Consider the following 27,544-nt stretch of genomic DNA (forward strand, 5'->3'; position numbering starts at 1 on the left):
CATGCAATACTTCCGGATTTTAAAATAAAGGATTTCCTGGGGTTTTATTTCCAGTATTTCTGATTATGGGACAGAACAAGTCTAATACAATTGTCAACTACTTCAGATACATAGTTTTTGAGTAGCTTAACGTGTCAAAAGCCCCTTCTAGAAAACAAAAACAAAACTTTCTCCTAAATTTGATATGGAATAAAACCCATTTCTTCCATAAGTAGTTAAAAACAACTATACTGCTGGACTTGCACAAATACTTCAAACTACTTTTACTGTGTAGTTTTCAGGAGTAAGAGTTTCGCCTAACTTTAATCGGGAATAAAAAACATTCCTTCTGTACGTAGTTCATCAACCTAATATTTTTAGACTTACCACTTATCATACTATTTGCATAAATACTATGGAGTCCTTTTACTGTTATTTTTTCAGACTCTTTTCCTTTCATCTTTCAACACACATTGTTCTGTTAAAAGAAATATTGGAAATGACACCCAGCGCCATCTTTTACTTTGGAATCCGGAAGTACTCCTTGGTGGTATTTGCAGTAGCTTTGAAAAGGCAGACGATATTATACTGTATATGAAACTTCATTTTGATTCGATTTTCCTTCCAGGTCATTGCCGGAAATAATTAACGTGAAAATATTCCAGTAACATCTGTCCAATACATGTAAGATCGTATTTAAAAGTAATTTCCAGCTCCAACTTCCGGAGACGTCTGATCAATCGCGCAATCGAAATAATAGGAGCGGCTGGTTTGACTACGGGAACACAAATGACCACAGCGATCCACTGCATCTTGCCATGGGCTGGACATAAACATACGCAGAGTGAGTCACAAAATGGTCTCGTAGATTTTTATTAATAGACGTCCTAACGATGTGAGGATCAAGTTAAACTCGGTCGTGAATGTAGTCTGTATAGAAGCTTAATCGAAGCTTAATGTGGATCAACATGCACATTGCTTATTGTAATGTATTATGTATTTGTATTAACCTGTAATTTCAACCAAACACAATCCAAACACATGCTTTTGCTCCACTCGGCTCAAGCTTAGAAAAGATCAGATTGGGCCACTTTTAAAAACGTTTAACCAATAGAAACAGCGGCTGTCCCGTGTTGCCTTGGATTTTTTTTTCAGTGATCAGATTAAGGAGGTGGATTTAGAAACAGCTGTATGTTATTATACAAACCAGAACGTGTCCTGCGGTGTAATCTGACTGTGAAGCAAGCTTGTTGTACAACTCAGCTAACTGCAATAAACTGTGGCTGGATTGTGGTGTTAATTTATACCTCCATCCCCTATGTTGTGGGACAAAATATCAGGAACACCATGTAATACCTGATATCCAAGGTCAGACAGGGTCTTGGCTAATGACATAAAAATTAAATGTCTACTTGTGACCAGTTTTATAAGTTTACTGGTTGTGGTCAGTTCAAACAAGAAGAAATATTATTTCAAAGATTAAAGGAATATCTGAAGAAAATCAAAACAGCATGACTTTGTGAAGCAGTAACACTCATTTCTTCTTTTGAACTCCACTGATTTTACACATCAATGTCTGTTTTTAGGTCTGTCTTAAGGAGCACTACTGTGTATGTAAAAAAAAAAAAGCCCTTTATGGCCCCAGAACGAGCAGCACAAAGTCTGATAAATTGTCTTGTGTGATGCCACTTGAGTCGTTGCTGGTTGGGGCTAAAGACTGTTTGAAAATGAAAACAATCCGGGCATGTGCAGACATAGAAGTGAGCCTACCAGGCCTCTGTAGTCTGCAGCTCTTCTCTGCTTGAGGCTAGCAACATCAGGCTACATCAGCCGCTACTAGCACAAAACACCTAAATATCTGACCAAACTGTTGGTGGTCAAGTTGCATTGTCGGTAATGTAGACACCAGGTTTTCACAAGGAAGAAGAATATGTGAAAAGGAAAAGACAATATCTCTGGTTCTATTGCATCATTGATTTTTTATTCAAAAAAAAAAACCTGTCCATTGTGACAGTGACAGTGTTATAGAAATTCAATGCTAAATCGGCAGAGTGCTCTTTTCATGACCCCTCAGATTCACCTCGTGAACTCTTGTGGGGTCCCCGGCCCACTGGTTGATAACCACTTGTCTAAGTAAATGTACATCACAGTTTGGAATAGATTGCATCTACTGATTGTCTCCAATGCCGACAAGTCCTTGAATTTGATTTCAAAGTGAATGTTTGAAGCATTGATAAAATTTAATGACTGTTGTGTGACGGTTGTGTTGCTATAGTGATTGAACTGATGCTCCTGTATCCCATCGGCTGACTCTGAGAGGCACCAGTTATGGGAGCCCAATGGACTTGGTTCCCTTGGGCGCACTGCCAGGACAGTGAATCCCCGCGTCGAGACCATGAGAGGGAGAAGAGATGGGCCAAGCTGTTTGATCAGCTGGACCTCAACAAAGATGGATACATCGACATCTCTGAACTGCGGACAGGGCTGGCGGGTCGAGGGCTTTCCAAAAGATCCTTGGAGAGGGTAGGATAGCAAGACACCTGTATGAACCACACCTGTTTGTTTTCTGGGATGCCAGTTGTAAAAACTGAAACACACTAAACACACTGAACACTAAGACTGTGTTAAGCAACACACACAAGGAGATGATGACAGATTTGACCAACCAAGGAGGTGGAAGTGGTATGTTTGCAATTATATGTTGCTAGACCGCCGACAGGGCCATTGTTCAAACTTATCCTATGGTTTAACCTGTTGTACATACTGTCTGTCATTGTGTGTGTGTGTGTGTGTGTCAGAGAGAGGACGGGTGTTTACAAGGATTTCCTTAACTGTTAATTAAGTGGAAGACCCAATGATCGCTCATCTCATCTCATCTCCACATCAAACATAAAGTGAGATCTTTCCCATTTTTCCTTATGTAAAACCTCTGATCTGCCGTCTCGTTGTTTGTGCAACAGCAGCAGCCAAGAACATCAGCAGCATAACTTTATTGTGAATACACACAGTCTCTCTCTCTCCTCTCAGTCTGTCTGTGCCTGTTTGTTATGGCAAGAAGTGTGTGGTCCACCAAGAAGACGTCACTGGTGTGCAACTTGTGTGTGTGTGTGTGTGTGTGTGTGTGTGTGTGTGTGTGTGTGTGTGTGTGTGTGTGTGTGTGTGAAAATGTGTTACTTGTGGGAACATGATCATGTATACACAGTAAGTCACATTGTGGGGATTCACCTGCCTTTAGGGGACAAAATACAAGTCCCCACTAGGTACATCTTTAAATTTTAGACTTTAAGGTTCAGGTTATGATAAGAGGTTGGCTGTGTGTGTGTGTGTGTGTGTGTGTGTGTGTGTACGTGTTTAGATATGTTAAACACAGCATGTGGTCTATTTTGGTACAAGGAGCAGGACTTTGTAAGATGAGAATGGTAACCTTTCTCTCAGTCCTACACTTGATCTCTTTACATGTATAGATTATTGTCCAAACTGTCAAACTTTCTTCTGTAACATTTCTTATTTGTCAGTATTTTAATTCTCATTGAAACAATCTGCATTTATTATTTGTTTTCTGACAAGAGTTCAGTAATAGGATTGAATTATAGATGAAAGTTGGCTTTATAAAAGATGATAAATGAGATTTGGTTTTTGATTTGGTTATCCACACCTTGTGTTCAAACAGACACTCTATCTTCAAAATGTTTACACTGTAATAAATTAACACCTTATAAACACATTTGCATAAACAACTGCTACAAATGCAGAGATGGCAACTGGCTGGTCAATAAGAGATGTAATGATTTTATATCTTACAAAGTCCTTTAATTACAGCATGAAAACCATTTGATCTTTTAATAATGAAGGAGACTTTGTATTTTTGTAACATGAGATTAACACAAACTGTACAGTATTTTCCTCTGTTTTATGTAGGTCAATCCCCAAATACACAACATGCTGTAGCATTATTCGACCAATAGATGGCAAGGTAGAAGTTTATTTAAAGACTGCAAACCTTGAGTGTAATCTTGATCTTGTGGTATGTGGCAGCTCTCTGGGTCACCTCTGTTGTATTTGCACTGATAGACTTTGCAAATGTATGTTGTTGAACATTATTAATCATAGACCGCATTTACAATAATCCAATAGCATGATATGATTTCTGATGTTCCCAGTGTTTATTAGCCAAAGTATTTTTGTGACCCGCAGCCAGTAAGAAAGAAAGGCCAAGCAGCTCTCTGAACAGTATGAAACAGGCATATTTGTGTTTCTGACTTAAATTCATAAAGCATTTGTGTTTACAACCCATCGTGTAATTAACTTTATTTTATTTTTTTCTGTCCCTGACTAAATAGCCACTGAATGGGCAGACATTTATTTTCCATTGACTTGGCTGTCTCTGCTTTCAGATTGTGGAGACCGGGGACACCAACAAGGATGGAGTCCTGGACTTTGACGAGTTCACACAGTACCTTCGCACCCATGAAAAACAGCTGAAACTCATGTTTAGCAGACTGGACAGGAACAATGATGGTCTGTAAAAGTCCATGGACACACTTGAAATAATAATTGTACTATTACGTCAATATGTTCATATTGAGGTAATTAAAAACATCTCCATATTGTCATTTCTCACTGTGTGATCGGTGGATATTTGCAGGACAGATAGATGCAGCGGAGATCCAGCACTGTCTACGCTCCATCGGTGTGGACATCAGCCTCAAGGATGCCACCAGGATTTTGCTAAGGTGAGATGGTCACACATCTGAGCTTTGCATCCTGATTTGAATCATCAAACTTTTGCTCTTTCTGAACGCAAAAGATGTGGGGGTTTCATCTGGCTGGCGCAGGCCTAGAGATGTCGGGATGATAGCAGAACACGGCGGTTGCTCTGATATTCAAACCCCTGGATGATTCATTGCACCTGATATTCTTCCAGTTTATCCCTTCTCAGATAAGAGGAATCCTTTTACAAAATTACCTAGCCAATGTGTCTGCTGAACTATCTGCTTCCTCTTATTAAGCACTGTTGCTTTGTTGCATGTACATTTCCATAAGAAAAGATCACAACTTTCCTGGGGTGCCTGGTCGTTGAATTTCATCTTCAGAGCTCAATTGTCGCCCTTTTAGTCAAAGTTGGTGCTGCTCTTCCTACTTTTGTGTCTTGAAGATAACTTCTTGCACTTTCAGTTCCTCTGTTAGATTGTGGTAAACAAAGAAGTGTCTTTTCATACATTGTTGTACTGCTAAGGCACTGAAGGCCTCCTCCCAATGTCTAAACATTGTCTGTATGAATCTTTGTGTCTACTTTCTGCTATGAATTCTCGAATTTACATCATTTTCAATATTTTTTCTTATATTTATTTCTCACCCAGTATTGACAAGGATGGTAACATGACTATTGACTGGAATGAGTGGCGAGACCACTTCCTGTTTAACCCTCTCACTAACATGGAGGATGTGGCACGCTACTGGAAACGTTCAATGGTGAGGTTACGCACACCTTAAACAAGAAAACCGTTGTGTATATTTTTTGTGTGCTGAACTTTGTCTGTCTTCCTCTCTCCCCTTTTTTATCCTCATTTTTTTTTGGACTTATTCCAACCACCATTGCTCCAGTAGATGCTGGATATAGGTGAACAGCTGACAGTCCCAGATGAATTTTCAGAAGAGGAGAAGAAGTCTGGGTATGTGTGGCGGCAGCTGATGGCTGGAGCCATGGCTGGATCTGTATCTCGGACTGGAACCGCCCCCTTGGACCGTCTCAAAGTCTTCAGACAGGTCAGTCAGGGACAGTTATGATCTCTTTATGTTATGATCAGCCTGAACCAAATGATCATTCATTTGTTACTGCTTACGTGTCAAGTGTTTCTGCTTCAGTCAGCCGTTACTGCCTTACACAAAGTCGTAACCTTCTCGGCAGGTTCACGGTTCCTCTGATTTTAAAGGGAACGTGCTGAGCAGTTTTCGATCCATGATGAAAGAAGGAGGACTGTGGTCATTGTGGAGAGGCAATGGAATCAATGTTCTTAAAATTGCCCCAGAGACTGCAATCAAGTTCACTGCTTACGAACAGGTGAAGCAGACAGCAGCTTGTTAGCTTCTCTTAGCATAAAGACTGGAAGCTGTAATTCCCTGGAGATTCTGTTGGTTGTGTTGCAACCTCACAATTGGCAAAAGACTCCTGGTAGTCACTGCTCCAGCCAAGAAATAGTCCAGCTCATAAAATCCTATAAAACTCCAATATACATATTTTTTCACTTTGTTTTTTGTATGGATTCAAATAATGAGTTACAACATGTTAATTGGTGAGCTTCAGAGATGCTGGTAGGTGGATTTTTTTTATTTTAGACAGAGTTAGGATAACTGTTTCCCTGTTTCCAGTCATAATGCTGAACTGAGGCTGTAGTCTTATATTCATCAAACAGGCATGAGAGTGGTGTCAAACTTCTTTTCTAAGTCTCAGCTAGAAAACAAACAAATGTATTTCCCAAAATGTTCAACTCTTTAAGCCACACTCCATCTTTTTTTCAGTCAGGTCTATGTAATAACTCATCGTTTGTCTATGATCGTATGTTTCGCAAATTCTTTCTGTTGCTCTCTAACTCTCCCTAGATCAAGAGCGTGATGCGCGGCAGTAATGAAACAAGAAATCTGAGGGTGCATGAGAGGTTTGTCGCCGGCAGTCTAGCTGGAGGTATAGCTCAGACAGCCATCTACCCAATGGAGGTAATATCAGGGTAATAGACGTATAAAATATTGATATAGGATGAAGAAAACACACTTCCTGGTTTGCGTGACCAGTGAAATTATTGATTTCTTTGCTCTTTCTGTGTCTGTCTCATTTCCTTTCCATCTCGCCAATTTGTTTTCCCTCCAGGTGCTGAAGACTCGTCTCACACTGAGAAAAACAGGCCAATACTCAGGAATAGCAGACTGTGCCAAACAGATCCTACAGAGGGAAGGTGTCACAGCCTTCTACAAGGGTTATGTACCCAACATGCTGGCTATTGTCCCTTACGCTGGTATCGACCTGGCTGTCTACGAGGTCAGAGAGACATGACAGCACATGGCTCTCATAGCACTTATCTCCTTAGTGTTTACCTTCCTCTCGCTCTCTTTATTCCCCAGACTCTGAAGTTTTCCTGGCTGAACAGGAACAGAGGTTTAGCCGACCCGGGGGTCATGGTGCTGGTCGGCTGCGGCGCTGTCTCCAGCACCTGTGGACAGCTGGCAAGTTACCCGCTGGCACTGATCCGCACCCGAATGCAGGCACTGGGTAAGGGTCATACTAAAATAAATACAGGTGGGTGACAAATTAAAAGAAATTGTAGAGACTGTAGAGCCACCACAGGTCTCCAGAACAGCTACAGTGCTCTGAGCTCTACTGGGGGGATGAACAACATTCCTCTGTAAGATTTTCCTGTTTCCTGTAAACCAATGGCTGCCGTTCATTCTTATAATATATATGTTTGACAAAATCTTAACTCAGGATCCACATGTTAGTTTTTTTTTCTCCTCACTAACTCCATCTCCTCAGAAGACCACAAGATGTTTACGAGATGTGTGGTTTAATGCTGAGAAAAAATTAGTAAGTGGACCTTGAGTTGAGGTTTTTTTTGTCAAACTACTGTTTCCAATGTCACTCTGAATGCATGATATGCTTTGGGAAATGGTTAGCTGTAAAATAATTCTTAATCTGTTCTCTCCTCTATAATAAAGCAAGCACCAGATTGTTTACAGCATTGTAAGTAATGAGCTAAAAAAGACAAAACCACGAGGATAGTCCATGAACTCAGTCATACAAACTGACAAGAACAGAAACTGTCCAGAGTGAACGTGACTTTTTTTTAGTTAACACTGGATACCTACAGTGTGGCAGAGGTGAGCTTACGTCGAGTGAGAGAGCTGAATGCTCTAGTGAAGCCCTTTTCTCTCTCCTCAGCTCTAGAGAAGGGAGCCCCTAAACCCTCTATGTTGGCGTTGCTTCACAACATCGTAACCAAGGAGGGTGTGGCCGGACTTTATAGAGGAATTTCCCCCAACCTGCTGAAAGTGATTCCTGCTGTCAGCGTGTCCTACGTCGTCTACGAATACACAAGGATAGCCCTGGGAGTGGACATTGAGGGTAGGAGGGCTGGGAAAGGGAAAGGGTAATGAAATGATAGATGATTTGGGGGTGGCTTTTATCTACAAGCACGTTCAGATCTGTTGGCAGTGCATGAGGAGATGGGCCTTGATGGTGGATGAATACATGGTCGCAAGTCTTGACTTTTCAGGTTGAATATGGTAGGATGGAAAATAAACCATGGAAGGAAAAGAGATCAACTTTTACATGTAATCTGCTGTTAAAGCCTCACATTCAGATGACTACTCCTGAACTGCAGCTGCTGTGAGGAGTTTCAAGTGCAATATATTGCACTGCAGTGCATGCCAGCAGTTGCGTTAAAGCTAACCAATTAACCTCCTGCTACTGCACTGACTTGGACGGATGGAAACTTGCATGAACTTGCCTGAGAACAAACAGGTAAAAGGTGCTACCAAACCTGGAAACCATGTCACATTCCTACAGCATTATTCTTTCTCCTAGGTGATACATAAAGACGATAAACGACTGATATGAGGATTGATCCAATTTCCTGTTCTCTAAGTGGATCCTGAAGTCGCTGCAGACCAGTGAAGTTACAGAGTCAGGACTTTGATTGACATGTCTTAAACAAATGTTACAAATACTAAAGTACAGCAACACCTACCAAACAACAGCAGGTAATTACTGAACTTAACTCTTGAATGATCACATGGACATGACTGAAATGGAAAATGGTGAAAACAGGAAGAAATGCTTCTCTTTCCTGGAAGTATTACTACTGAGTAAAGAAATATACTTAATATTTTACGAAATGGAAACTGCCAAAGCCATATCAAGACGCACAGAGGATTCATTATAACCTTTCAGGCAAAATGCTTGTGTTATTTAAGTCTTCCTATGCAGAGAGGTGTGTTTGTTTTGTAATGTTTGAATAACACTACAGGGTCCAGTGCCACATAGTATTTTCATAAACTGTATGTGCACAATGTGCAGTTTCAATATTATAGTAAAGAGATAGCAGTCTCAGTCTGTATCATGAAACAATAAGAAATGCCATTTAATGCCAGTTATTCTTTTTGATGTGTCAGTATTTATTATGGAATGTGCAAATAGATGCATGCATGGTGCTACTTCTGTTAAATAAATGCCACTTAGTTTCCACTTTATGTCACAGGTGTCAAAATTAAATGAAACCACTGAAATAATACTTACCAGGTTGTCTTCATGAAAGTACTAATGGACGGCCACTTTGTTCTACTCTTTTGCTTTTAGTTGCAGTGCAACAGTAGTTAATAAAAGCATACTATTAGCTACTGTTACATTGCCAATAAACACTGTAGGGTTTGTCCATTCTGTAAAGGTTCACCAAGAAGCTCTGGCTGTGCACTAAGTAAATGTAACTGTAATGAACGGCAATAGTGACAGCTCATATGCAGTCTGACCTCATTCTTCCCAACAAATATGATTAAGATTTTTTGGTAATGTTTCATTATGGATCTTCCTAGAAGTTTCCTGGACAGAACTATCTAGTTTTTTCTATTTGTAGGGCAAATATAGGCAGTGTTCAACTAGTACATTTCCAATTAGTTTATTATCTCTGGCACAGTCAAAGAGCTAACATACAATTGATAAAGTCTACATTAAACACAAATAACACACAGCCGTCACCATTTCAAAGGGAGTTCAATTACTTGGTGTCACGCAATACCCAAATAAATCCACTCTCAAACATGCACTAAAATTGACACAAAAAAAAAACTCAGTCCATCTTCAACTTCCGAGTCCAAATGCATGAGTCCGAGTCATCAGTGCTCAAGTCCAAGTCAATAGTCGGACTCAAATCCGAGTCCTGGACTGGAATAAAGTTGAATGATTAATGGATATAAAATTGGGTTGAAATGGCGCTCTCATTTTCATATACATTATAATTAGCACAAAATGACATGCAGTTTCACATTGTCATTTCCACAAAATGAAAAACTTTCTTGCAAATGAACAGTATTACACAGACAACAAACAAACCAACAAAGCATTATTGTGTGGTTCTCATTGGTTATCCAGAATGAATAAAGGAGGAATGGAGTTCATCTGATATGATAACAAAAGTAAAATCATTTAACTGAGATAGGTCACAGGTAACCAGAAAGAGAAAGAGAGAGTCTATGTTTGTACAACTTTCAGGACACTATGAATAGGCCTAATGTACATCTAAGAATGTGTTTGTTTCATTTGGCTTTTCTTCATTGATGCAGTAATAATGAATAGAGTGATGCGTCAAATAAATAAATAAATGTTGGCTGGCTGTTAGGACACATGACTTCTAAATTAATCATGTTGACCTTACACCATACTTCAAAAATTGAATGGGTTCTTCCCTGGCCCATGCCCATCCCTCTGCTAAATTTAGTCTACGGGTGAAACATAATCTCCTTTGCGGAGGTTAACATGATATACTGTAAGCCCTATTACTAAAAATAAAATGTAGTGACTCTCATCATGCACGAAACCTTTATCTGCCATCTTTAATTTTCGTCTTTAATTGTTAAATAAAATTGCATTATAGTTTCTCAATCATAAATGGATTAATGCAAGTTTGAGATTAAGTATAAATAGATAAAAAATAGATTTGTCCGACAGTGTCCTGTCTACTCTCCAGCCCAGGGGGTGGGGATGTTTTCGCAGTACAACGTTGGACGTCAACCCGCAACAATGTACGGAAGAAGAAGAGGAAGAAAACCCGGGTGGAAGCAGCACTGATTGGTTGTTTTAAGCAGGGAAGTTTGCCGGCGTGGTTCACATTGGTGTCCCCCGCTACGTTCCTTTTTTGCCTTCCCGCTTCTGCGCAGCTCGACCCGGCCAAAGCCATCCAGCCTGCCCCCTGTGTGTCTTGCCCCTTGTGAGCAGCATGTCTGAATACGGCGGTCTGCCGACTAATGGAGTCGGCGCTGGGATGAAAAATGATGCTTTTGCTGATGCTGTACAACGAGCCAGACAGGTAACTCAAGTGCCGTGCTACAAAAATAAGACGACCGGGGAGCTAGTTAGCTACAGGGACACAGCAGCTAGCTTAATTACCCGTGACGTTAGCTCTAGTTAACTAGCTAGCGAGCTAGTTAGCTAATAGCAATGCTATTTATTTGTCCATAACGCTTGTACGGTTGAGGGATCAATTGAGCAGGTTTGTGTGCTGCACTGAGCAGCGGCAGCAATGTAGGTAACTCTTTTATGTAAATATAATAATTATTGCCACCAGGATCCTTAAATTAAATGGACTAGCTACTTAAGCTAAGTTAGCTAGGTTTGTTGAGCATGGTTAACGGTAACCAGAACATAAAGTTTCGCCTTCCCCTATTTAGGAAACCCAGCTTTAATAAGATTTAACAATTAACGGTAATGTCATGACATTATGACTGCCTTGAAGCAAGATTAACTAACTGTATTGATATATTGTGCTGATAACTAGCTACAAATGAACAAAATGTTGCTGAAGGTACCTAGTGAGTTAAAGTTAAGTACCCGGAGGCTATTTCTTTTATGGTCGATGGCCAGAGTGTGAAGCTTCATTACCGGTCTTAGTAGTCATCAAGGTTAGGGTTAATGATTGTTTTCACGGACTCTTTCCTTAATTAATTAGTCTATATAATGTTTAAAACGGCTAGTACAACTGTTTTGTCTCAGGAGCAGCCCCAAACCCAAAGATAATCTATTCATAGTGATATAACAACGAAAAGGCCGCTAAGTTCAACATGTGAGAAGCTGTTACTAGAGAATGCTTGGTGTTTTTTCTTGATTTAAAAAAAACATAGGCAGTTAATTAATATTCAAGATCGTTGCAAATTAATTGTTTGTTGATTGACTAAACAAACTGATGGCACTGTTAGTTATGGATGAATACCATTATAGTTCTCCAGTCTTACTAAATAGAAGTTAAAGCAGTATAGCTCTACTAATAATTTAATATTACATTTCTATATAGCTGGAGCACTTATAAGACAGATTTTTTTTTAAATTAGGGGTCAATTAGGGGAAGAGACATTCAATGACTTTTAATGGGTCAAGCTCCAAAAGTAACGGATCCTACACTTATAATGCTTAGTGCTACCTGCTTAGTAATTAGTCCTACAATCTTCAGTTAAATCCTCCTTGCCTAATATATACCCATATCTTTCAAACACCACACCTCCAGTTTTTATATTTGAACATGGGTGGTTATATTTATATTTTTATTATTATTTTTATATGTGGAATGGAGCACTGCAACATAACAATTTCCTGCAGGGGATTAATAAAGTATTTCTGATTCTGATTGTCCCTAAATCCAGATAACCCTAATGACATCATCAGTTAGTAATGGGTCAGTACTCCTCATGATTAAACTGATGTGTCAATGGAGTGCCAGTGCAGTTGCAATGATCTGTCTCCATATGCAATCACAATTTTAGAAGTTAGTAGGGTTTAAAAGGTCACTTACTGCTCATGGTGAAATGCTCTACCAAAACGTCCGCCCCTGAAAGTTCCTCATTGTTATTTTAGGGTGTATTGCAGAAACTTCATCTAGTGTTCACCTCTTTGTAGATTGCAGCTAAAATTGGCGGAGACGGTGTTCCCACAGCAAGTAACAACGGAGGAGCTGAGAATTATCCATTCACAGCACAGAAACGATCCTTGGAAGAAGCAGGTTATAAATCGGCACAAACAGCCATTTTTTTCTCCATCTGATTGTCTACATTGTAAAACTCAATTTTTTTGTTTATCTTTAGATGAACCTGATGCCAAGAAGGTAGCATCACAGAGTGAAAGAGATTCTGCATTGTGTACGTTGAATACCCACCTTGATCCTATTACAAACACACACTCAGCTCAGTTTCCAACCACTCAACAGTTTTCCTTCTCTTACAGCTATTGGAGCTCAGCTGGCTGCCCTGTCCCAACAAAGGTAGAGGGTTATTTTTATCACTTAACACTTTCTGATCTAATGATTAGAACAGAGACAAGATCCATTGTATAATACAATTATTTTATCTGTCTGCAGTGTCAGGCCCTCCACAATGACAGAAGAGTACAGAGTGCCTGATGGCATGGTTGGCCTCAGTGAGTACATGCACATACATTTCCTAAACCATTCAAAGAATGCCTGTGTCACTGTGTTCAAACTAAAATCTGTACGTCTTTGCTGTTTTCCCTAAAGTCATCGGCCGAGGAGGTGAACAGATTAACAAAATACAACAGGATTCTGGCTGCAAGGTCCAGATTGCTCATGGTGAGCTTTGTGCTACCCACATATTTACTAAATCAACAATGTATTATGGGTTTTCCAGCTGCTCTTGGATTGACACATATTTTCATATTAATTCGCAGACAGTGCTGGTCTTCCAGAGAGAAGTGTGTCTCTGACAGGGTCACCAGATGCCATACAGTGAGTTGGTTTTCATATTTTATAACAATGGCATTTTCATTTTCCAATGCAACTACTCCACTCAACACTCAAAGTTTTGTTTCTTGGGAGTTTTGTTCATGGACATTTATGGGATCAAGTAGCAGCTCTGGTCACAGGTGGGGAAATAACACTATTAAATTTCCCCAGAGATTGATTGCTTGTCTAATCAAACTACACGTGAAATTAAACAATCTATTACTAAAGTTTAATTTCGTTTTAGGACATTAGATAGTATAACATTTTAGAACCATTTGCTTTTTACTTGTGCAATGTTAAAGACTAGCACTATTAGAACTTTTCTTCCAGAGTTTAGCCTTAAAAGCAGCACTTCCTTTCAGGCTGTATACAAGAGATCCTTTGCCAAGATTGCCTAACTTAAACCCCAACTATGGTCCTTATTCTAAACTTAGCTATATTTGGGGCATAAATGGCTATGTGATTGGTAGAAGTCATGTGTGGTTAACCTTAGAAGCTCACCTGACGTGCACAGCCAAACATAAAAATAAAAGGATTTTGTTGAACTTCTAAGAATAATTATTAACATTTGTTGGAGTTTGTTAATGAGTACAGAAAGCTACACCCTCAGCTTTAGGGAAGGTCTATTTCCCTGCATTTGAGTGTGACTTTAAAGTGCACAAACATAAAAAAGGCAGCCATGAGTTTTTTGAGTGCTAACAAATAGGAAACATTTTCATTTTCCAGTAACTAGACTAGTCCATGAATTCCTGTTTTTTTTTTTTTTGTTTTGTTTTTTTTTGTTTTTTTTTCCAGGTAGCAGACAAGCTTATTGGCAAAAAAAAAACCATCTACTGAAATTTTTGGCCATCAGCCACCAATAAGAATGTTTTCCAGCCATATTAAATAAATAAAATCCATATTTTGCCAGATAACTGTACAATGTATGAGAAAGCGATCATAGCAATTCAGGCTAACCAAGATATCTTGGAATTTATTTTTCACATTTGTCTGCTGATTTAAAACTACAGTTGCCCAGGACTGTGGCATACTGTAGGTACAGTTGGAGCTGCCTGCACTGCTTGTAATAAGTCAGATTAGTGTGACCCACTAACTAAATTGCTCATATGCTGCAGTAGACTTGTGTTCTTTAATCGTATCATCACCCTTTTTTCAACTTACTTTGCCTCCAGGAGAGCCAAAGCACTTATAGATGACATAGTGTCCAGGGGTCACGAATCATCCAATGGGCAGGCAGGTTCCATGCAGGAGATGATCATCCCTGCAGGCAAGGCCGGCCTCATTATAGGCAAAGGAGGAGAGACCATCAAACAGCTACAGGTGAGAATTACAGGTCATCTTATCTCTACTGTACAAATATTAGAAAGAAAATTATGGGGGAAAGGTCTTTGCTGTTTTCTATTATCGCTTAAATGGAAAGCCCAGTGAACGGAATTACATGCTTAAAGACAGATTAGGTCAACATGCCATGTCTCTGTAATCAATGTAAAGTATCTCTCCTACAAATTCCTAGGAGCGAGCTGGAGTTAAAATGATTCTTATTCAAGATGGATCTCAGCCACCTAACATAGATAAACCCCTACGCATCATTGGAGACCCCTACAAAGTGCAGGTACTCTTTGAGCACTGTGGAGAAAGTTCTGGTAAAGAGGAAAATGCTTAATACTTGCTTTTGTTCTATCTTACCCATCACATCATGTCTTCCTTGATGTTGCTTTTGTAGCAAGCAAAGGAGATGGTCAATGAGATTCTACGGGAAAGGGATCACGCTGGCTTTGGAGACAGGAACGAATACGGATCAAGGATGGGAGGAGGTGGTGGTGGCGGCGGCGGTGGCGGCGGCATTGACGTAAGTAATGTCTGTGTTTAAATATGAAGTTACAGCTGAATATACAGTATCATGTATGCTTGCCATAATTTTAATTAATGGGTAAGACGCAGCAGCTTTAAGTCACATTTGTTTTTTTAATTCTACAGATAGCTGTGCCCCGCCACTCTGTGGGAGTTGTGATTGGCCGTAACGGGGAGATGATTAAGAAGATCCAGAGCGATGCCGGTGTAAAAATACAGTTTAAACCAGGTGAACTCTCCAAACATTCTTGGATTATTAAATTACATCATATTTCATAACGTTGTTAATATAATAAAATGGCATGCAATTTTAAATACCAGTAACACTGCTTTAGCTTTGGTAAAACAAAGAAACTATGTTTAACGGTAAATCTTTGGAAAAAAAGATCAAACCTACTAAGGATGTTGGATGCTTTTGTCCAAAATAATCGGGTTAGGGTCATTTCCACCTTTTTTGGTCATCAGGAAAAAGTAATTGATAGTTTTATTTTCTTGTATTTAACTTATTGTGTTGTGCTGCTGTGACTAGGCATGAAGAAATCTGCTTCCATATCCTTGAGATTAAAGTGAAATTTTTCAAAAATGAATAATTTGTACTGTTTAGATGGAAAGTCTTCTATCCACGAAGTTCATCCTTTTTGCGTTTTCTTTCAGCTCCTGTGTAAGCCCTCACCTTTAAACATGTCTATGCCTGTCCTTCCTTACAGATGATGGTACGGGTCCTGATAAAATAGCCCATATTATGGGTCCACCAGACCAGTGTCAGCATGCTGCTTCAGTCATCACTGACCTGCTACAGAGCATCCGTGCCAGAGAGGAGGGTGGACAGGGGGTAAGTAAAAAGAGCAGAGTCAGACATTTGACTCCTTTTTTAAAGTGTTGATCTTGATGTCTGTGTCGATGGCAGAGCACAGAAACCAGTAGACCTTACATGTGGCCTGGTTCTTTCACAGGGCCCCCCAGGTCCTGGTGCAGGGATGCCGCCTGGTGGGCGTGGGCGTGGTAGAGGCCAGGGGAACTGGGGTCCTCCAGGAGGAGAGATGACCTTCTCCATTCCTGCTCACAAATGCGGGCTTGTCATTGGCAGAGGAGGAGAGAATGTCAAGTCCATCAACCAACAGACTGGTGCATTTGTGGAAATATCTCGTCAACCACCACCAAACGGTGACCCAAACTTCAAACTGTTCATCATCCGAGGGTCCCCGCAACAGATTGATCATGCAAAACAGCTCATAGAAGAGAAGATTGAGGTGTGTTCGAGTAACTCACACAGCAAGTAATGATACATAGTTTAAACAGCTTCGAAGTGATTGACTTAACTGATATTTACATTGGCTCCTTCCTGTTTTTTCTTTCCAGGGTCCACTGTGTCCAGTGGGTGGTGGTCCTGGTCCAGGAGGCCCAGGTGGTCCGATGGGTCCCTATAACCCCAACCCATATAATGCAGGGCCTCCTGGTGGTGCTCCCCAGTAAGTACAACACACAATTTTCCTGCAGCTGTGACTGATATGAAGAAGAAGTTTCAGTACTCAAACTGTCCTGTCCCTCTCTGCAGTGGAGCCGCACCTGGTGGTCCCCAGTACTGTCCTCAGGGTTGGGGAAATACCTACCAGCAGTGGCAAGCCCCAGGTCCACATGACCCAAGTGAGTGTCTTATTTTGTTCAGTTACTTCCACCACCCTTAAGCTGTTACGTTTTATATTGTTGTAAGTTACTTTGGTTTGAGCTATATTGATTAATTTCATTATTTATTTTTTCCCCTCCCCTTATTAGGTAAAGCGGCAGCAGACCCAAATGCAGCATGGGCTGCGTATTACGCACAATACTATGGCCAACAGCCAGGGGGTGCGATGCCAGCCCAGACTCCAGGAGCTCCTGCAGCAGCAGCACCTGGGGACCAGAGCCAAGCAGCACAGACCTCTGGAGGCCAGCCAGACTACACAAAGGCTTGGGAGGAGTACTATAAGAAGATGGGCATGAGTAAGTGGGATATGCTGAAACAGTTTTTTCAGAATGTGTTTTGATAACTTGTGAACTTTGAATTACAAGATTTTGTCTGTTAGAGTGAACTGAGCATCAACATTTTGATATCCCCCACTTCAAAGATTTGTTAAGCAGTGAAATAAATGCATAGATTTCATTCAAATTATTCATATTGCGTCCTTAAAAGTGATACACACAATTTTAGACCAACAGTTAACTATTATTGAATTATTTAACAAATAAGAATTTATGTTAAAATCAAGAATAAATTGAAGAGGCTTTTAAATATGTTTGAAGTTATAAAATCCATTTAATTTGGAGATCCACAGAAATCATTTTCCTCAAAATCAAAGTATCAGACAACCTGTTGTATGAATTACATGAAGTGTATCACACAATCATAAGTATTATGAGTACAACTGTCAGTACTATTAATCATTAATCCAGACAACAGTAATATTCTGCAAAATAAAACAATTGCATGAGTGTGCAAGTAACAGATGTGTTTGTGTGTTGTTTTTCCAGCCCAGCCAGCTGGAGGGGCAGCAGCTGCTCCAGGCGCAGCAGCCGCAGCCGCAGCAGGAGGAGCTGCTGCTGGAGGCCAGCAGGACTACAGTGCAGCCTGGGCTGAGTACTACAGACAGCAGGCTGCCTATTATGGACAGGCAGGGCAGGCTCCTGGACAGGCAGCTGCTCAACAGCAGGGACAACAGGTACCACATGCATAACCAGTGTTGAAAATAAACTTTGTAGCTGCCAAGGTCTGGTAAGCAAAAAAAAAAAAACCAATTACCTGCCAAATGTATTTACTGGCTGAAGGTTTCCCGACTGTTTTCTGCACCTTTTGTGTATAGAATGAGATAATATGACAGTCAGTATAAGAAGCAGATGTTAGTTTTAATAAAACGTACTTATTCAGTGTCTTTATCTTCATTTAATCGTGTCCTGGATGGATGGATGGATGCAACATGAGGATTCTAGTAAAATGAATGTAGGTTAGATAACCATCATGGCAGAGAAAAAACATTGGTACTACATGATCCAGCCATTTGTTTTGGTATTATGAGATTGGTTCAATTCTATTAAAAGGATCAGATCATGCTAAAACCAAATGCATTTGGAACTTCGCAAGTGTTAGTTTTAGTTTTATAGTGAGAGAATTGTCACATTTTTTTTAAAATAACATTATGTCTATTATGTCTCTTTTCAGGCCCAGTAAACAAGTGGCTTGGTCTGTTGGATGGTTTCGATGGTTCTCTGGATTTGTTTGTTTTTTCTGTCAAGAGATTTCCTTTTTGGCTTTAATAAGACAAGACCATGGTTTACTCATCCACCCAGACATTTTCTATTCCAAACCTCCTTGTTTGTTTTTTAAAGTCAAAATTGAAGAAAGGAAAAAGGGAATTTGCCCATGCATTGAACAAAGCACTAAACTACTTCAGTTACTATTCAGTTTGCCCCTTCACCTCACACACACCTTGTAATACATCTGATAGTTTTTTAAAAATGTGAAATAATAAGCATTTTGCTTGTAAGCTAGCACAACAGCATCTCAACACAGACTCACATTTAAGTGGTTTTCCCCTTCAATTTCCTGAGGGTAAAAACTGTCAAGCAGTATTTTGAATATATTCAAAAATTATGTTTGTAAGAAAGACAATTGCAAAATTTTTGGTCCTTTTTTTTTTTTTTTTTTTTTTTTTTTTTTCTTGGTACTTTTTTTTTAAACTTAATTTTTAAAAAACATTCCCAGTGTTTAAGTTGCAGGTGTATTTCTCCCTGCTACCATTATTTCTTATTTTGATTTTATTCATTGTAATTATTTTCCTCCAGGGGGTTGTGTGTGTCTGTATACAGTGTATGCTACTGAACAGAAAACGTGTGGCTGTAATAAGGCACTAACTGCCCTACAGGTTGTGTAGGTTGGTTGTGTGTGCATGTATGCGTTTGTGTGCTTGACTGTCCTCTGTTTAATTTCTACAGCTTCATTGTTGAAAGATTTTGTTTTGGTCCAATAGGTTCTGTTATTGTATTTTGATTTTTTTTTTTTTTTTGAATTTTTTTTTTTTTTCTGTTATTTTTTTACAACTTGTTTTTAAATAATTAAAATAAAAACATTCAAATTACCAGTGTCTTCATCACCAGCATTGTGTTTGGGAGTTTGTTTTAGACGAAATGCTTAAGTCATATCAGATTAAATGTCTTGTCAAAATTTCACGTTTTATTGTTGCCGGACGTGGCACTGTTGTATCGGACACAGTTGGGTCCTTTGTAGTAGCCTCTTGCAGGATGTCACCTCTGCCGTGGCCTACCTTTGTTTTGGTCTTGATGGATGTGTCCACCGGCGAGTGAGGGCAGTCTCGTGCGAGCTGTGGACCAATCAGGACGGCCCTGACTGCGACTAGGGACAACAGTTCGGGGAGAGATGGCGCCCAGCTCGAAATCAGAAAAGGACGACGGCAAACAGAAAGCTCAAAGAAAACATAAAGACCATGTCGTGAAGCTTCTCATGCGTGGGAAGGTAGATATGAATCCACGTAATGTATGGCACGAAAAGAATGGCTCATAGATTATGTGAGACTGCTTCAGTCAAAGCCTCCTCCTTTTCAGGAGCTTCTGAGGCTATAGCTAACTGCTAACTAGCTCTGTGGCTAACCAACTAACAGCTAATGGCTGGAAGGTGGCTAATTAGCTAATGCTACAAAATATGAAAATGCGTTTTCTCTGCTTTTTAAAGATGTCCCTCGTCATTCGTCTGTTTGGTTTGCTAATGGGCTCAAAGGCATCTCGACCTAATGTAACACTGGTGGGCTGGTAGCATGCTAGCCATTAAAGTCAATGGTAAATACCTGTTATATTGTAACGTTAAAGCTCAGTCGACGTTAGCCTCTGTTAAACGGCTGCAGCAACTTGTAGTGCACCACAGCCCATAAAAGAAACCTGTGCCCTCGGATTTAAAGTAAACCGCTTTACTTCATCGACAACTCCTCTGCTATATGTGTGCTGGAAGTCATTAGATATATTACTGTGCCTGGCATTGAATGAAGCTGAATATCCCTGTGTAGTTTTTATCCAGAGCCATTACTTCTGAAACAGCTATTCCACTAATACTACAAATGTTCTATACTTCACACACATTTCTGTGCTTCATGTTGCACTATGTATGTGCTCATGAAGTTGTCATCTCCTCCTACTCTCTGACCTGTTCTGCAGCTATCGGGACAGTTTTCTCAGCGTCTGTTCAGGAAGCTCCCGCCTCGAGTGTGTGTCCCATTGAAAAACATTGTCAGCGAGGAGTTCCTGAGAGCAGGGTCAGTGTACATGTGTTAACTAAATGGTTTTGTTGTGATTTTGTTGTGATGCTTTATCTAGATATGAGACTGCTAGTGGGGATGCACCGACTCAAGTTTTCTCTACCAATACCGGTTACCTCAGTTAAGCTTGTCTACCGAAACAGACTACAGCTCCAATACCAGTGCAGCGCCAATACTGATCCAGCGTATCAGTGACCACTGTATCCACAGTGGAGATTTCTCATGTGTAATATTGTTCAAGTCAAGACATGTATTATATTTGTGCATACTCTGTCACCTTTATGGTTCCAGACATATCTTCCTTGGCTTCACCAAATGTGGCCGCTATGTTCTGTCCTACACCAGCGACTGTGGAGAAGATGATGACTTCTCTTTCTATACCTACCATCTCTATTGGTGGGAGTTCAACCTGCACAGTAGACTCAAACAAGTAAAGGAATCCTCATCGTGATATAGCCAGTAGATTCACATGCAAACTTTGAAAGGTCAACTGAATGTATGCTTATCTTGTATGTTGTCTCATATCTACTCTATGTTTTTAGGTCCATCATGTGCGTCTGTTTGCAGGTGAGGAAATCTACAGTGACCTGTACCTTACTGTGTGTGAGTGGCCTAACGACCACTCCAAAATTGTCATCTTTGGCTTTAAGTAAGTAATAATAAACACACTGATCAGCAGCCTTATGCGGCTGTTTCAATTTCAAACAGAATTATGTTATTGCAGTATGTAGGTAATGACAAGTAATATTGTGTGGTTCTTCTTGCTAGTACACGCAGTTCAAGCTCTGTGCTGATGAACTTGATGATGAGTGATGAGAACAACAGAGACATCTACATCACCATTGCCTCCATGCCTCCTCCTAAACCATGCTCTTACTGCTGCCCAGTTCCCTCAGCCACAACCATACGCACAGGTAAACACACACAAAAATGCACAACTCCACTGACCTCATTGCCCCTGTCTCTCTCTCATCCGTATTCTTCATCTTTCCCCAGGGAGTGGGGAGTGTCTTGAGCATGGCTATGTTCTCAACAGCAGGTACCAGGTGGTGTATCCGTTCCCCACTTTCCAGCCAGCTTTCCAGCTGAAGAAGGACCAGGTGATCCTGTTAAACACTAGCTACTCTCTAGTGGCCTGTGGCATCTCACTTTGCACAGGTAACACACACACACTCACTGTCCTTGTCTCTGTTTTCTGTCTGCAATCAGACTTTGCTATATTTTTAACTGTCTAAGATGCACTACATATTTACTGGGATAGGGGATAGGAAAAAGCTCAGATCGGGTCATTGTCAGGAGAAACTGAATTTCGAGGGTGAGGGAAAGGCCTGAAATTTTTGATGTGCTATTCTGTGTATTGTGGCTCTGTTATGCTCCCAAGCTGCCAAATTAGTTGTCTTTCACTGTCACTGCTCAAGAAAAAATGACCAATTGTTATTCGTGATGCGCGTGTGCATTTTCATTAATTCGTATCTATGAGACTGGCTCATTTTCAGGCGGATGTTCAGCAGTATCATGTCAGAATTCAGTTCTCTTTCCTGATGTCTCTTGCAGGTAAGCAGGGTCAGTCATCGCAGATCCTCTACACAAAGAGAGCCGCTTTGTCAAGTCAAGCCTCCACCTCTCCTTCGTCCACCTCTTTGGCCACTTCTTCGTCACTACCTCAGGGATCCCCCGAAAGCCGACTGCCACCTAGCAGGCCCGCTCCGATCCCCTCATCTCCTAGCCAGTCACAGGCAGCTGTGAGAGCCCGGGAGTTTGCTGCTGACCTCTTCAGGCGGGCGCAGGGGGGAGGAGGAGGAAGTGGGAAAGAAACTGAGGGCCAGCAAGAGAGGAGAACAGCTGATACTGGTGAAAAAGAGGCAGCACAGATACCAGGAGACAAAGGGAAAGCTGGAGAGAGGAGGACAGAGGAGGAGGATTGTAGAGAGAGGAGGGAGGAGGAGGAGAAACGGACTAGTTTGCCACAAGCATCAACATCAGGTGTGCGCCACAGTTTGCATCAATGCCCTGAACAAGTGATGTCTCCTGCATCCTCTTCCTCATCACCTTCGTCCCCTCGGACCCCGTCCTCATCACAGGAGGCTGGCCCCAGCGAGCCTGGATATGTAAACTACTCACACCTGCACTACCGCCTCCAACAGCCAGGGACAGCGGAGCAGAATACAGCAGGTGAGATAAAGAGGAGGACACAGACAATGAGTGATTAAACGTGTGACTCTTGTCAGGTTAACTCTGAAGCTGTTGACTGACATTTTCCCCCTCTGTTTCTATCTCTAGGCTATGAAGATGATAAGGTCCAGCTGCCTTTCACAGTCACTGATCTGAAAGGAAGGAACCTGCAGCTGGTCACTGGACCACACAATGGACAGGTGAGTGTTTGTGTCATGTGGCTGTAATCATAGCACCTAAATGTAGTCCATTTTTTCCAGTATTTTATATATTGATCATATCGCAGTCTTAAGGTAAAGGTGAATTTCTCCATATAGTTTATTTTATTGACAGCTGCAGTCCAGTTGTCCTTTGTTGCAGGGTTTGGCTGTAGCCATTTCCATGTGATGACGTTCTTGCTAGCAGCTAAGTTGAGTTTGTTGCGTTTTGCCCAGGTTTATATAACAGAAGAGCTTTTAATGTTACACACCAGTCTGAAAAAAATATTGTACAATCTCACCTTAAAATAAAGAACACATTCCTAAGTCTGTAACTTCTGTGACTGAACCTCCATTCAGTTTGTTTTTTATCTTGCTGTGATTATATAATTAGTGTCCATGGTCCATTTTTAGTGTAACTGAATAAAGCGTTTGTGCTCAGTCAGCTAAAAAGAAACATTATTCACCTTTGTTAATAGTGAAGATTTGTATCGTTGCTCTTGGTACCGTTATTGGTTTTTTTTCAAGTTTTAACTTGTGTTTTCTCTCTTGCAGAGTGTGTGTGTTGAGCAGTTGACTTTGGACTTCGAGTATCTTATCAATGAGGTGATCAGGAGCGATGCTGCCTGGGCCACTCAGTTCTGCTCCTTCAGTGACTATGATGTTGTGATATTAGAGGTCAGTAAACGTACACACACACAAACACACACACACAAACAGTACCTTCAGTCTCTGTCACATCATGAGTAACAGAACTTACAACTTAACAGAAATATACTATGATATACATACTTCCTAACTTGTTTCACATTTTGTATTTGTTACTGTAGATGATATTTAACTTTTATGTTTCTGCATTAAACAAAGGAAGGAAAGACATTTTATGAATTGCGATAATGTGTGTTTGTTTTGTATCAGGTGTGTCCAGAGACCAACACTGTGATGATCAACATTGGTCTGCTGTTACTGGCGTTCTCCAACTCAGACGAGGAGCACTGCAGGTATTTGTTTTCCTCTCTGCTGTTTAACCCTATGCTAATTAACTCAAAGCTTTCGTCATCCCTCCCATTTATTCCTGATTGGCCTTTTTGTCTTCACCAACAATCATCACTGAGTCTGTTTTTCTGTGTTTTTTGTCCTCAGGCCAAACACCTATCATTCCAACCTGCAGGTTAGCTGGGACTTAAACACAGGTGTGTGTTGCACCGTGGGTGTTGGTGACCTTACAGAGGTTAGAGGTCAGACCAGGTGAGGAACTACTGCCACCCTCCTCAAACACTGTTCTGTCTTTTTCCCTGTTTCTTGTTAAGCTGTGTTAGTTCTGTTGTGTTAAAGGTGTTGCTCTTTTGTCTCCCTGTCAGCGGGAGTGTGTGGAGTTCTTACAGGAAGTCCTGTGTGAATACAGTGATGAAGTGGCTGGTTCCTGAGAGCAGCTCCCGCTATATCAATCGCATGACTAATGAAGCTCTACACAAAGGTGACTTATATACACATCTGTATCCTGATTTCTACCACAGACCCTCCAACACAGACTAAATAGTGTCTCAAAATATTGGCCAGGTGTCTATGAGAATTCTCATTCATCCAAGACAAAGGACAAGTTAGAGGCCAAATACAAACCAGATTATACTTTTCAGCAGCTTTTTTTCTTTCATTTCCAATGCCCAGATTTGTAACAGCTGAGGAGTATTGCGTGTACATGGGAATTTTTTGCACCTATAAAAGCTGAACACAAATGTAACTTTTTTTTCTTTGTTACCAGACAGATGTTTACGTTGATGCAAATTTTTATAAAAAGAGGTATATACAACATAACTACTTGGATTCCCATACAGTCTTGATCTTGGTTGCTGGGCAGTATGTGGCAAACATACAACACACATGCTATTTAAGTCTCTCAGTGTCCCAGTAAGCTGATAGTGAGCCAGAATACCAAGAGCCTGAAACTGAAGCAGCTAAATGGAATTCAACCATCATTCATTTTATTATTTACACCAGTTTGTGACATGTGAAATGTCCTCTGTGAGAAAAGGCCCAGCCAGCCAGTATGGATACTACCAGGTGTCCTGGAGTTGGAACACATAAATTGAATGTTTGTAAAATTGTTTATGTGGGAATTATAATTCAAATTACACTCATCTTCTGACTTATAGGCTCATCTCTGCAAGTGTTGGCAGATAGTGACCGATGTACCTGGATTGTATTATGAAGAAGGAAGAGGACAACAAGTGTCAAAGCAAAAGTGCACACAAACACATCGACATAGTCTAATCTTCAGTATGGAGCCCAACCTTAATCTAAAAAAAATGGGATATGTTCAGTGCTTTGGTAATATGTAGTTAAAACATGTGTCAAACTGAACTCACTAGAACGCACTAGATGATAAACTGTAAAGATGAAGTTTTTCATGTGTTCTGTGTTTAACTTTGCAGGTTTCATCTTTTTCTTTTTCTTTTTTTTTTTTGGAATTGTGTACTGTATTATTGTTATTGCAACCACCAAAACCAGGAGCTGGACTGAACAAAGTTTTAGTTTTTACTTTTTGTTTTTATACATACAGATGTACTGTTATTGTGGTGAGAATGTGTTTTTTTATGTGTCTTTAAATGAACGTATGCAATATCTGCACCTGTGCTATCCGACAAGGAGATTTATTACAGAGTATAAGTGTGTATGAGTGTGTGCATGTTTAGTGTGTATGTAACATCTGACGGATGCTGCTGCTTCTGAACAAGTTTCCTCACTTGATCTGGACCAGTTCAGTCTAGCTATGTTCATTCATAAGGCCGCAGTATTTAAAATGAGACAAAGTGAAACCAGTTCTGCGTCACTTTAGTCTTAATGTCTTTTTTATGTCATGGAGTTAGAAGGTGTTTGAGTCATCTGTTCAGCTGGTTGACATCATTCTGTATGTTTACTGACATGGAAGCGAGACTATTTTAGGTTGGGATATTTTGTTAAAATAAAATGTTTAAAAGATTTGCTATCGGTGGTTGGTTTTAAAATAATTCAGCAATATTATACATGCAGCTTTTACATTTGCAAGCTGCACTTAAATATCTTCTTTTAGTTCAAGTGGATTCACGCATTTAAATGTGTGATTAAGTTTAGTTGGGGTTTGATTTAATTGTACATTCATGAGTTGTTTGCCTCTTAGGTTTTAAGAGAACTTTACCTTGACTAAGATAACATTCGTAAATGGCTCAAAATAATTTCAGAATTGTTTTGGTGGATTTTTTAAAAATCCTCTTCAGTGCTGCAACTTGGGTGAGTGAAACTAGTTTTTGCTTCATTTATAGTGAATTACTGGATAATTTTATGTCCTCAAGCTTCAAATAAGGAAAATGTTTGTACTTACTTAAGTACTTACTAGTTAGTAGTTAAGAGAACTAACTAGTTAGAGACAACTGCAACCTGTGACGTGGGGTCCAAGACACTGTTAGCTTCATTTTAAAGGGGTATTCCACCAATTTTACACATAAAGTTCAATTTACTTCTCATGGTCTTTGGTGTTATAATTGTCTTCTTCTGAGACTACAAGTCCAAAGGCATTATGTTCTCAGGTTGTCAGTTGGTCACATTCTTGTGAATGCAATATCTCAGTAATGCCTTGAGGGAATTTCTTCAAATTTGGCACAAACATTCATTTGGACTCAATGTAGCGGGAATGCCCAGAGGGAATTTCATTACTTCTGGCCCACTGACCTCACAAAACACATTTTTGGGCATGACTCAGGAATTCATACACGAATTATGACACAACTTAATACAAATGTCTAATAGGATAAAATGATTAAGTGATAACATTTTATATCCAAATGGTGAAAGGTCATCTTCACTGTGACATCATTATATTTTGCAAAAACACTTGTGGCCATTAGTCAATGCTGTAACTCCTGCAGTTCCATGGCTGGTTGGCAGAGGCATACAAGCGCAAGGCTGTATTCTAGTTAACAGAAAGTCAGCATTAAAAACTGGAGATATGAGGTTTGACAGAAGTTGGCATTTAGGAGGTCTAACAAAAATATCCTAGAGTTTCATTATGGGGAAAGTAGAAGCCAGTGATTTTGGAGCTTGACTCATACTAGAGACTTAATGTCAGGATATCTCCATCTCCACAGCTTCTATATTGACCATTATTTTTTTTAAAACTATCTCTTCTTCTCGACTTTATGGCTGTACAATACTTCAACTCTGGTGTGGTTGAGCAAAGACCAAGAACAATGTCTACAGTGATCCCATGAAGAAAAAATTCTGGCACATTTTGAGAGCAATCACATCCTTTTAGTTAACAGTGAGAATAAAGCTACCAATGTTTATCACAGATTTAAGAACAAAGGTCTTCAGAATAACATCAAGAGGACCTCTTTTATAAAATATTCAGCAGCACAAGCCTGGTACAGAATCCAAGTCACAATTGTTATGATAGTGACATTGCAGCTAGCAGTTGATTTTATTTTTCAAGGCAGATTTTATAGTCTGCAAATATACCCTTTTTCTATTTAGTGCTCTTTGGTGGCATCTTGATAGTCAGATTGTCCTGAAGGACATCCCACTATGA

At 40.2% G+C, this 27,544-nt stretch overlaps 3 protein-coding genes across 4 annotated transcripts; all 3 read left to right on the forward strand.

Annotated features, from left to right (window-relative positions):
- Positions 1-630: 630 nt before the first annotated feature.
- On the forward strand, positions 631-9,221 carry LOC111229264 (calcium-binding mitochondrial carrier protein SCaMC-1-like). Of its 2 annotated transcripts, XM_022755516.1 has the most exons (11): positions 631-823; positions 2,255-2,502; positions 4,374-4,497; positions 4,625-4,712; positions 5,340-5,451; positions 5,587-5,745; positions 5,888-6,040; positions 6,580-6,693; positions 6,845-7,012; positions 7,096-7,243; positions 7,910-9,221. In XM_022755516.1, the coding sequence occupies exons 2-11, from the start codon at positions 2,308-2,310 to the stop codon at positions 8,119-8,121; spliced, it is 1,473 nt and encodes a 490-aa protein (XP_022611237.1). In that variant the 5' UTR covers positions 631-823; positions 2,255-2,307; the 3' UTR covers positions 8,122-9,221. The 2 variants fall into 2 exon arrangements, with proteins under 2 accessions (XP_022611237.1, XP_022611238.1); XM_022755517.1 differs by lacking the exon at positions 5,888-6,040.
- Positions 9,222-10,843: 1,622 nt separating this feature from the next.
- Positions 10,844-19,002, forward strand: LOC111229420 (far upstream element-binding protein 2-like). The gene is made up of 18 exons (XM_022755743.1): positions 10,844-11,048; positions 12,629-12,731; positions 12,814-12,867; positions 12,953-12,989; positions 13,086-13,144; positions 13,242-13,313; positions 13,412-13,469; positions 14,639-14,786; positions 14,980-15,078; positions 15,190-15,315; positions 15,444-15,546; positions 16,025-16,149; positions 16,271-16,567; positions 16,677-16,786; positions 16,873-16,961; positions 17,091-17,297; positions 17,826-18,013; positions 18,511-19,002. The coding sequence occupies exons 1-18, from the start codon at positions 10,959-10,961 to the stop codon at positions 18,517-18,519; spliced, it is 1,974 nt and encodes a 657-aa protein (XP_022611464.1). The 5' UTR covers positions 10,844-10,958; the 3' UTR covers positions 18,520-19,002.
- A 723-nt stretch (positions 19,003-19,725) lies between these two features.
- Positions 19,726-25,950, forward strand: dcaf15 (DDB1 and CUL4 associated factor 15). Its single transcript, XM_022755751.1, has 13 exons — positions 19,726-19,821; positions 20,514-20,611; positions 20,906-21,044; positions 21,157-21,263; positions 21,383-21,528; positions 21,611-21,772; positions 22,169-22,786; positions 22,895-22,986; positions 23,539-23,661; positions 23,902-23,984; positions 24,127-24,231; positions 24,345-24,460; positions 25,137-25,950. Exons 1-13 carry the CDS (start codon positions 19,726-19,728, stop codon positions 25,190-25,192), a joined length of 1,941 nt encoding a protein of 646 aa, XP_022611472.1. The 3' UTR covers positions 25,193-25,950.
- Positions 25,951-27,544: the final 1,594 nt, after the last annotated feature.

The sequence above is a fragment of the Seriola dumerili genome, unplaced genomic scaffold, assembly GCF_002260705.1.
Source record: "Seriola dumerili isolate Sdu_G_001 unplaced genomic scaffold, Sdu_1.0 BDQW01000230.1, whole genome shotgun sequence".
Lineage (NCBI taxonomy): Eukaryota > Metazoa > Chordata > Actinopteri > Carangiformes > Carangidae > Seriola > Seriola dumerili.

What these genes read in the sequence shown, in the direction of transcription:
- dcaf15 (XM_022755751.1), top strand. Translation starts at nt 19,726, where the DNA reads ATGGCGCCCAGCTCGAAATCAGAAAAGGACGACGGCAAACAGAAAGCT. An exon ending in TGGCATCTCACTTTGCACAG is followed by an intron (nt 21,773 to 22,168) that starts GTAACACACACA and finishes TGTCTCTTGCAG; the next exon opens with GTAAGCAGGGTCAGTCATCG. An exon ending in TCAGACGAGGAGCACTGCAG is followed by an intron (nt 23,985 to 24,126) that starts GTATTTGTTTTC and finishes TTTTGTCCTCAG; the next exon opens with GCCAAACACCTATCATTCCA.
- LOC111229264 (XM_022755516.1), top strand. Translation starts at nt 2,308, where the DNA reads ATGGGAGCCCAATGGACTTGGTTCCCTTGGGCGCACTGCCAGGACAGT. An exon ending in GTCTCAAAGTCTTCAGACAG is followed by an intron (nt 5,746 to 5,887) that starts GTCAGTCAGGGA and finishes CCTTCTCGGCAG; the next exon opens with GTTCACGGTTCCTCTGATTT. An exon ending in CAGCCATCTACCCAATGGAG is followed by an intron (nt 6,694 to 6,844) that starts GTAATATCAGGG and finishes TTTTCCCTCCAG; the next exon opens with GTGCTGAAGACTCGTCTCAC.
- LOC111229420 (XM_022755743.1), top strand. Translation starts at nt 10,959, where the DNA reads ATGTCTGAATACGGCGGTCTGCCGACTAATGGAGTCGGCGCTGGGATG. An exon ending in GGGTCACCAGATGCCATACA is followed by an intron (nt 13,470 to 14,638) that starts GTGAGTTGGTTT and finishes CTTTGCCTCCAG; the next exon opens with GAGAGCCAAAGCACTTATAG. An exon ending in GAGACCCCTACAAAGTGCAG is followed by an intron (nt 15,079 to 15,189) that starts GTACTCTTTGAG and finishes TTGCTTTTGTAG; the next exon opens with CAAGCAAAGGAGATGGTCAA.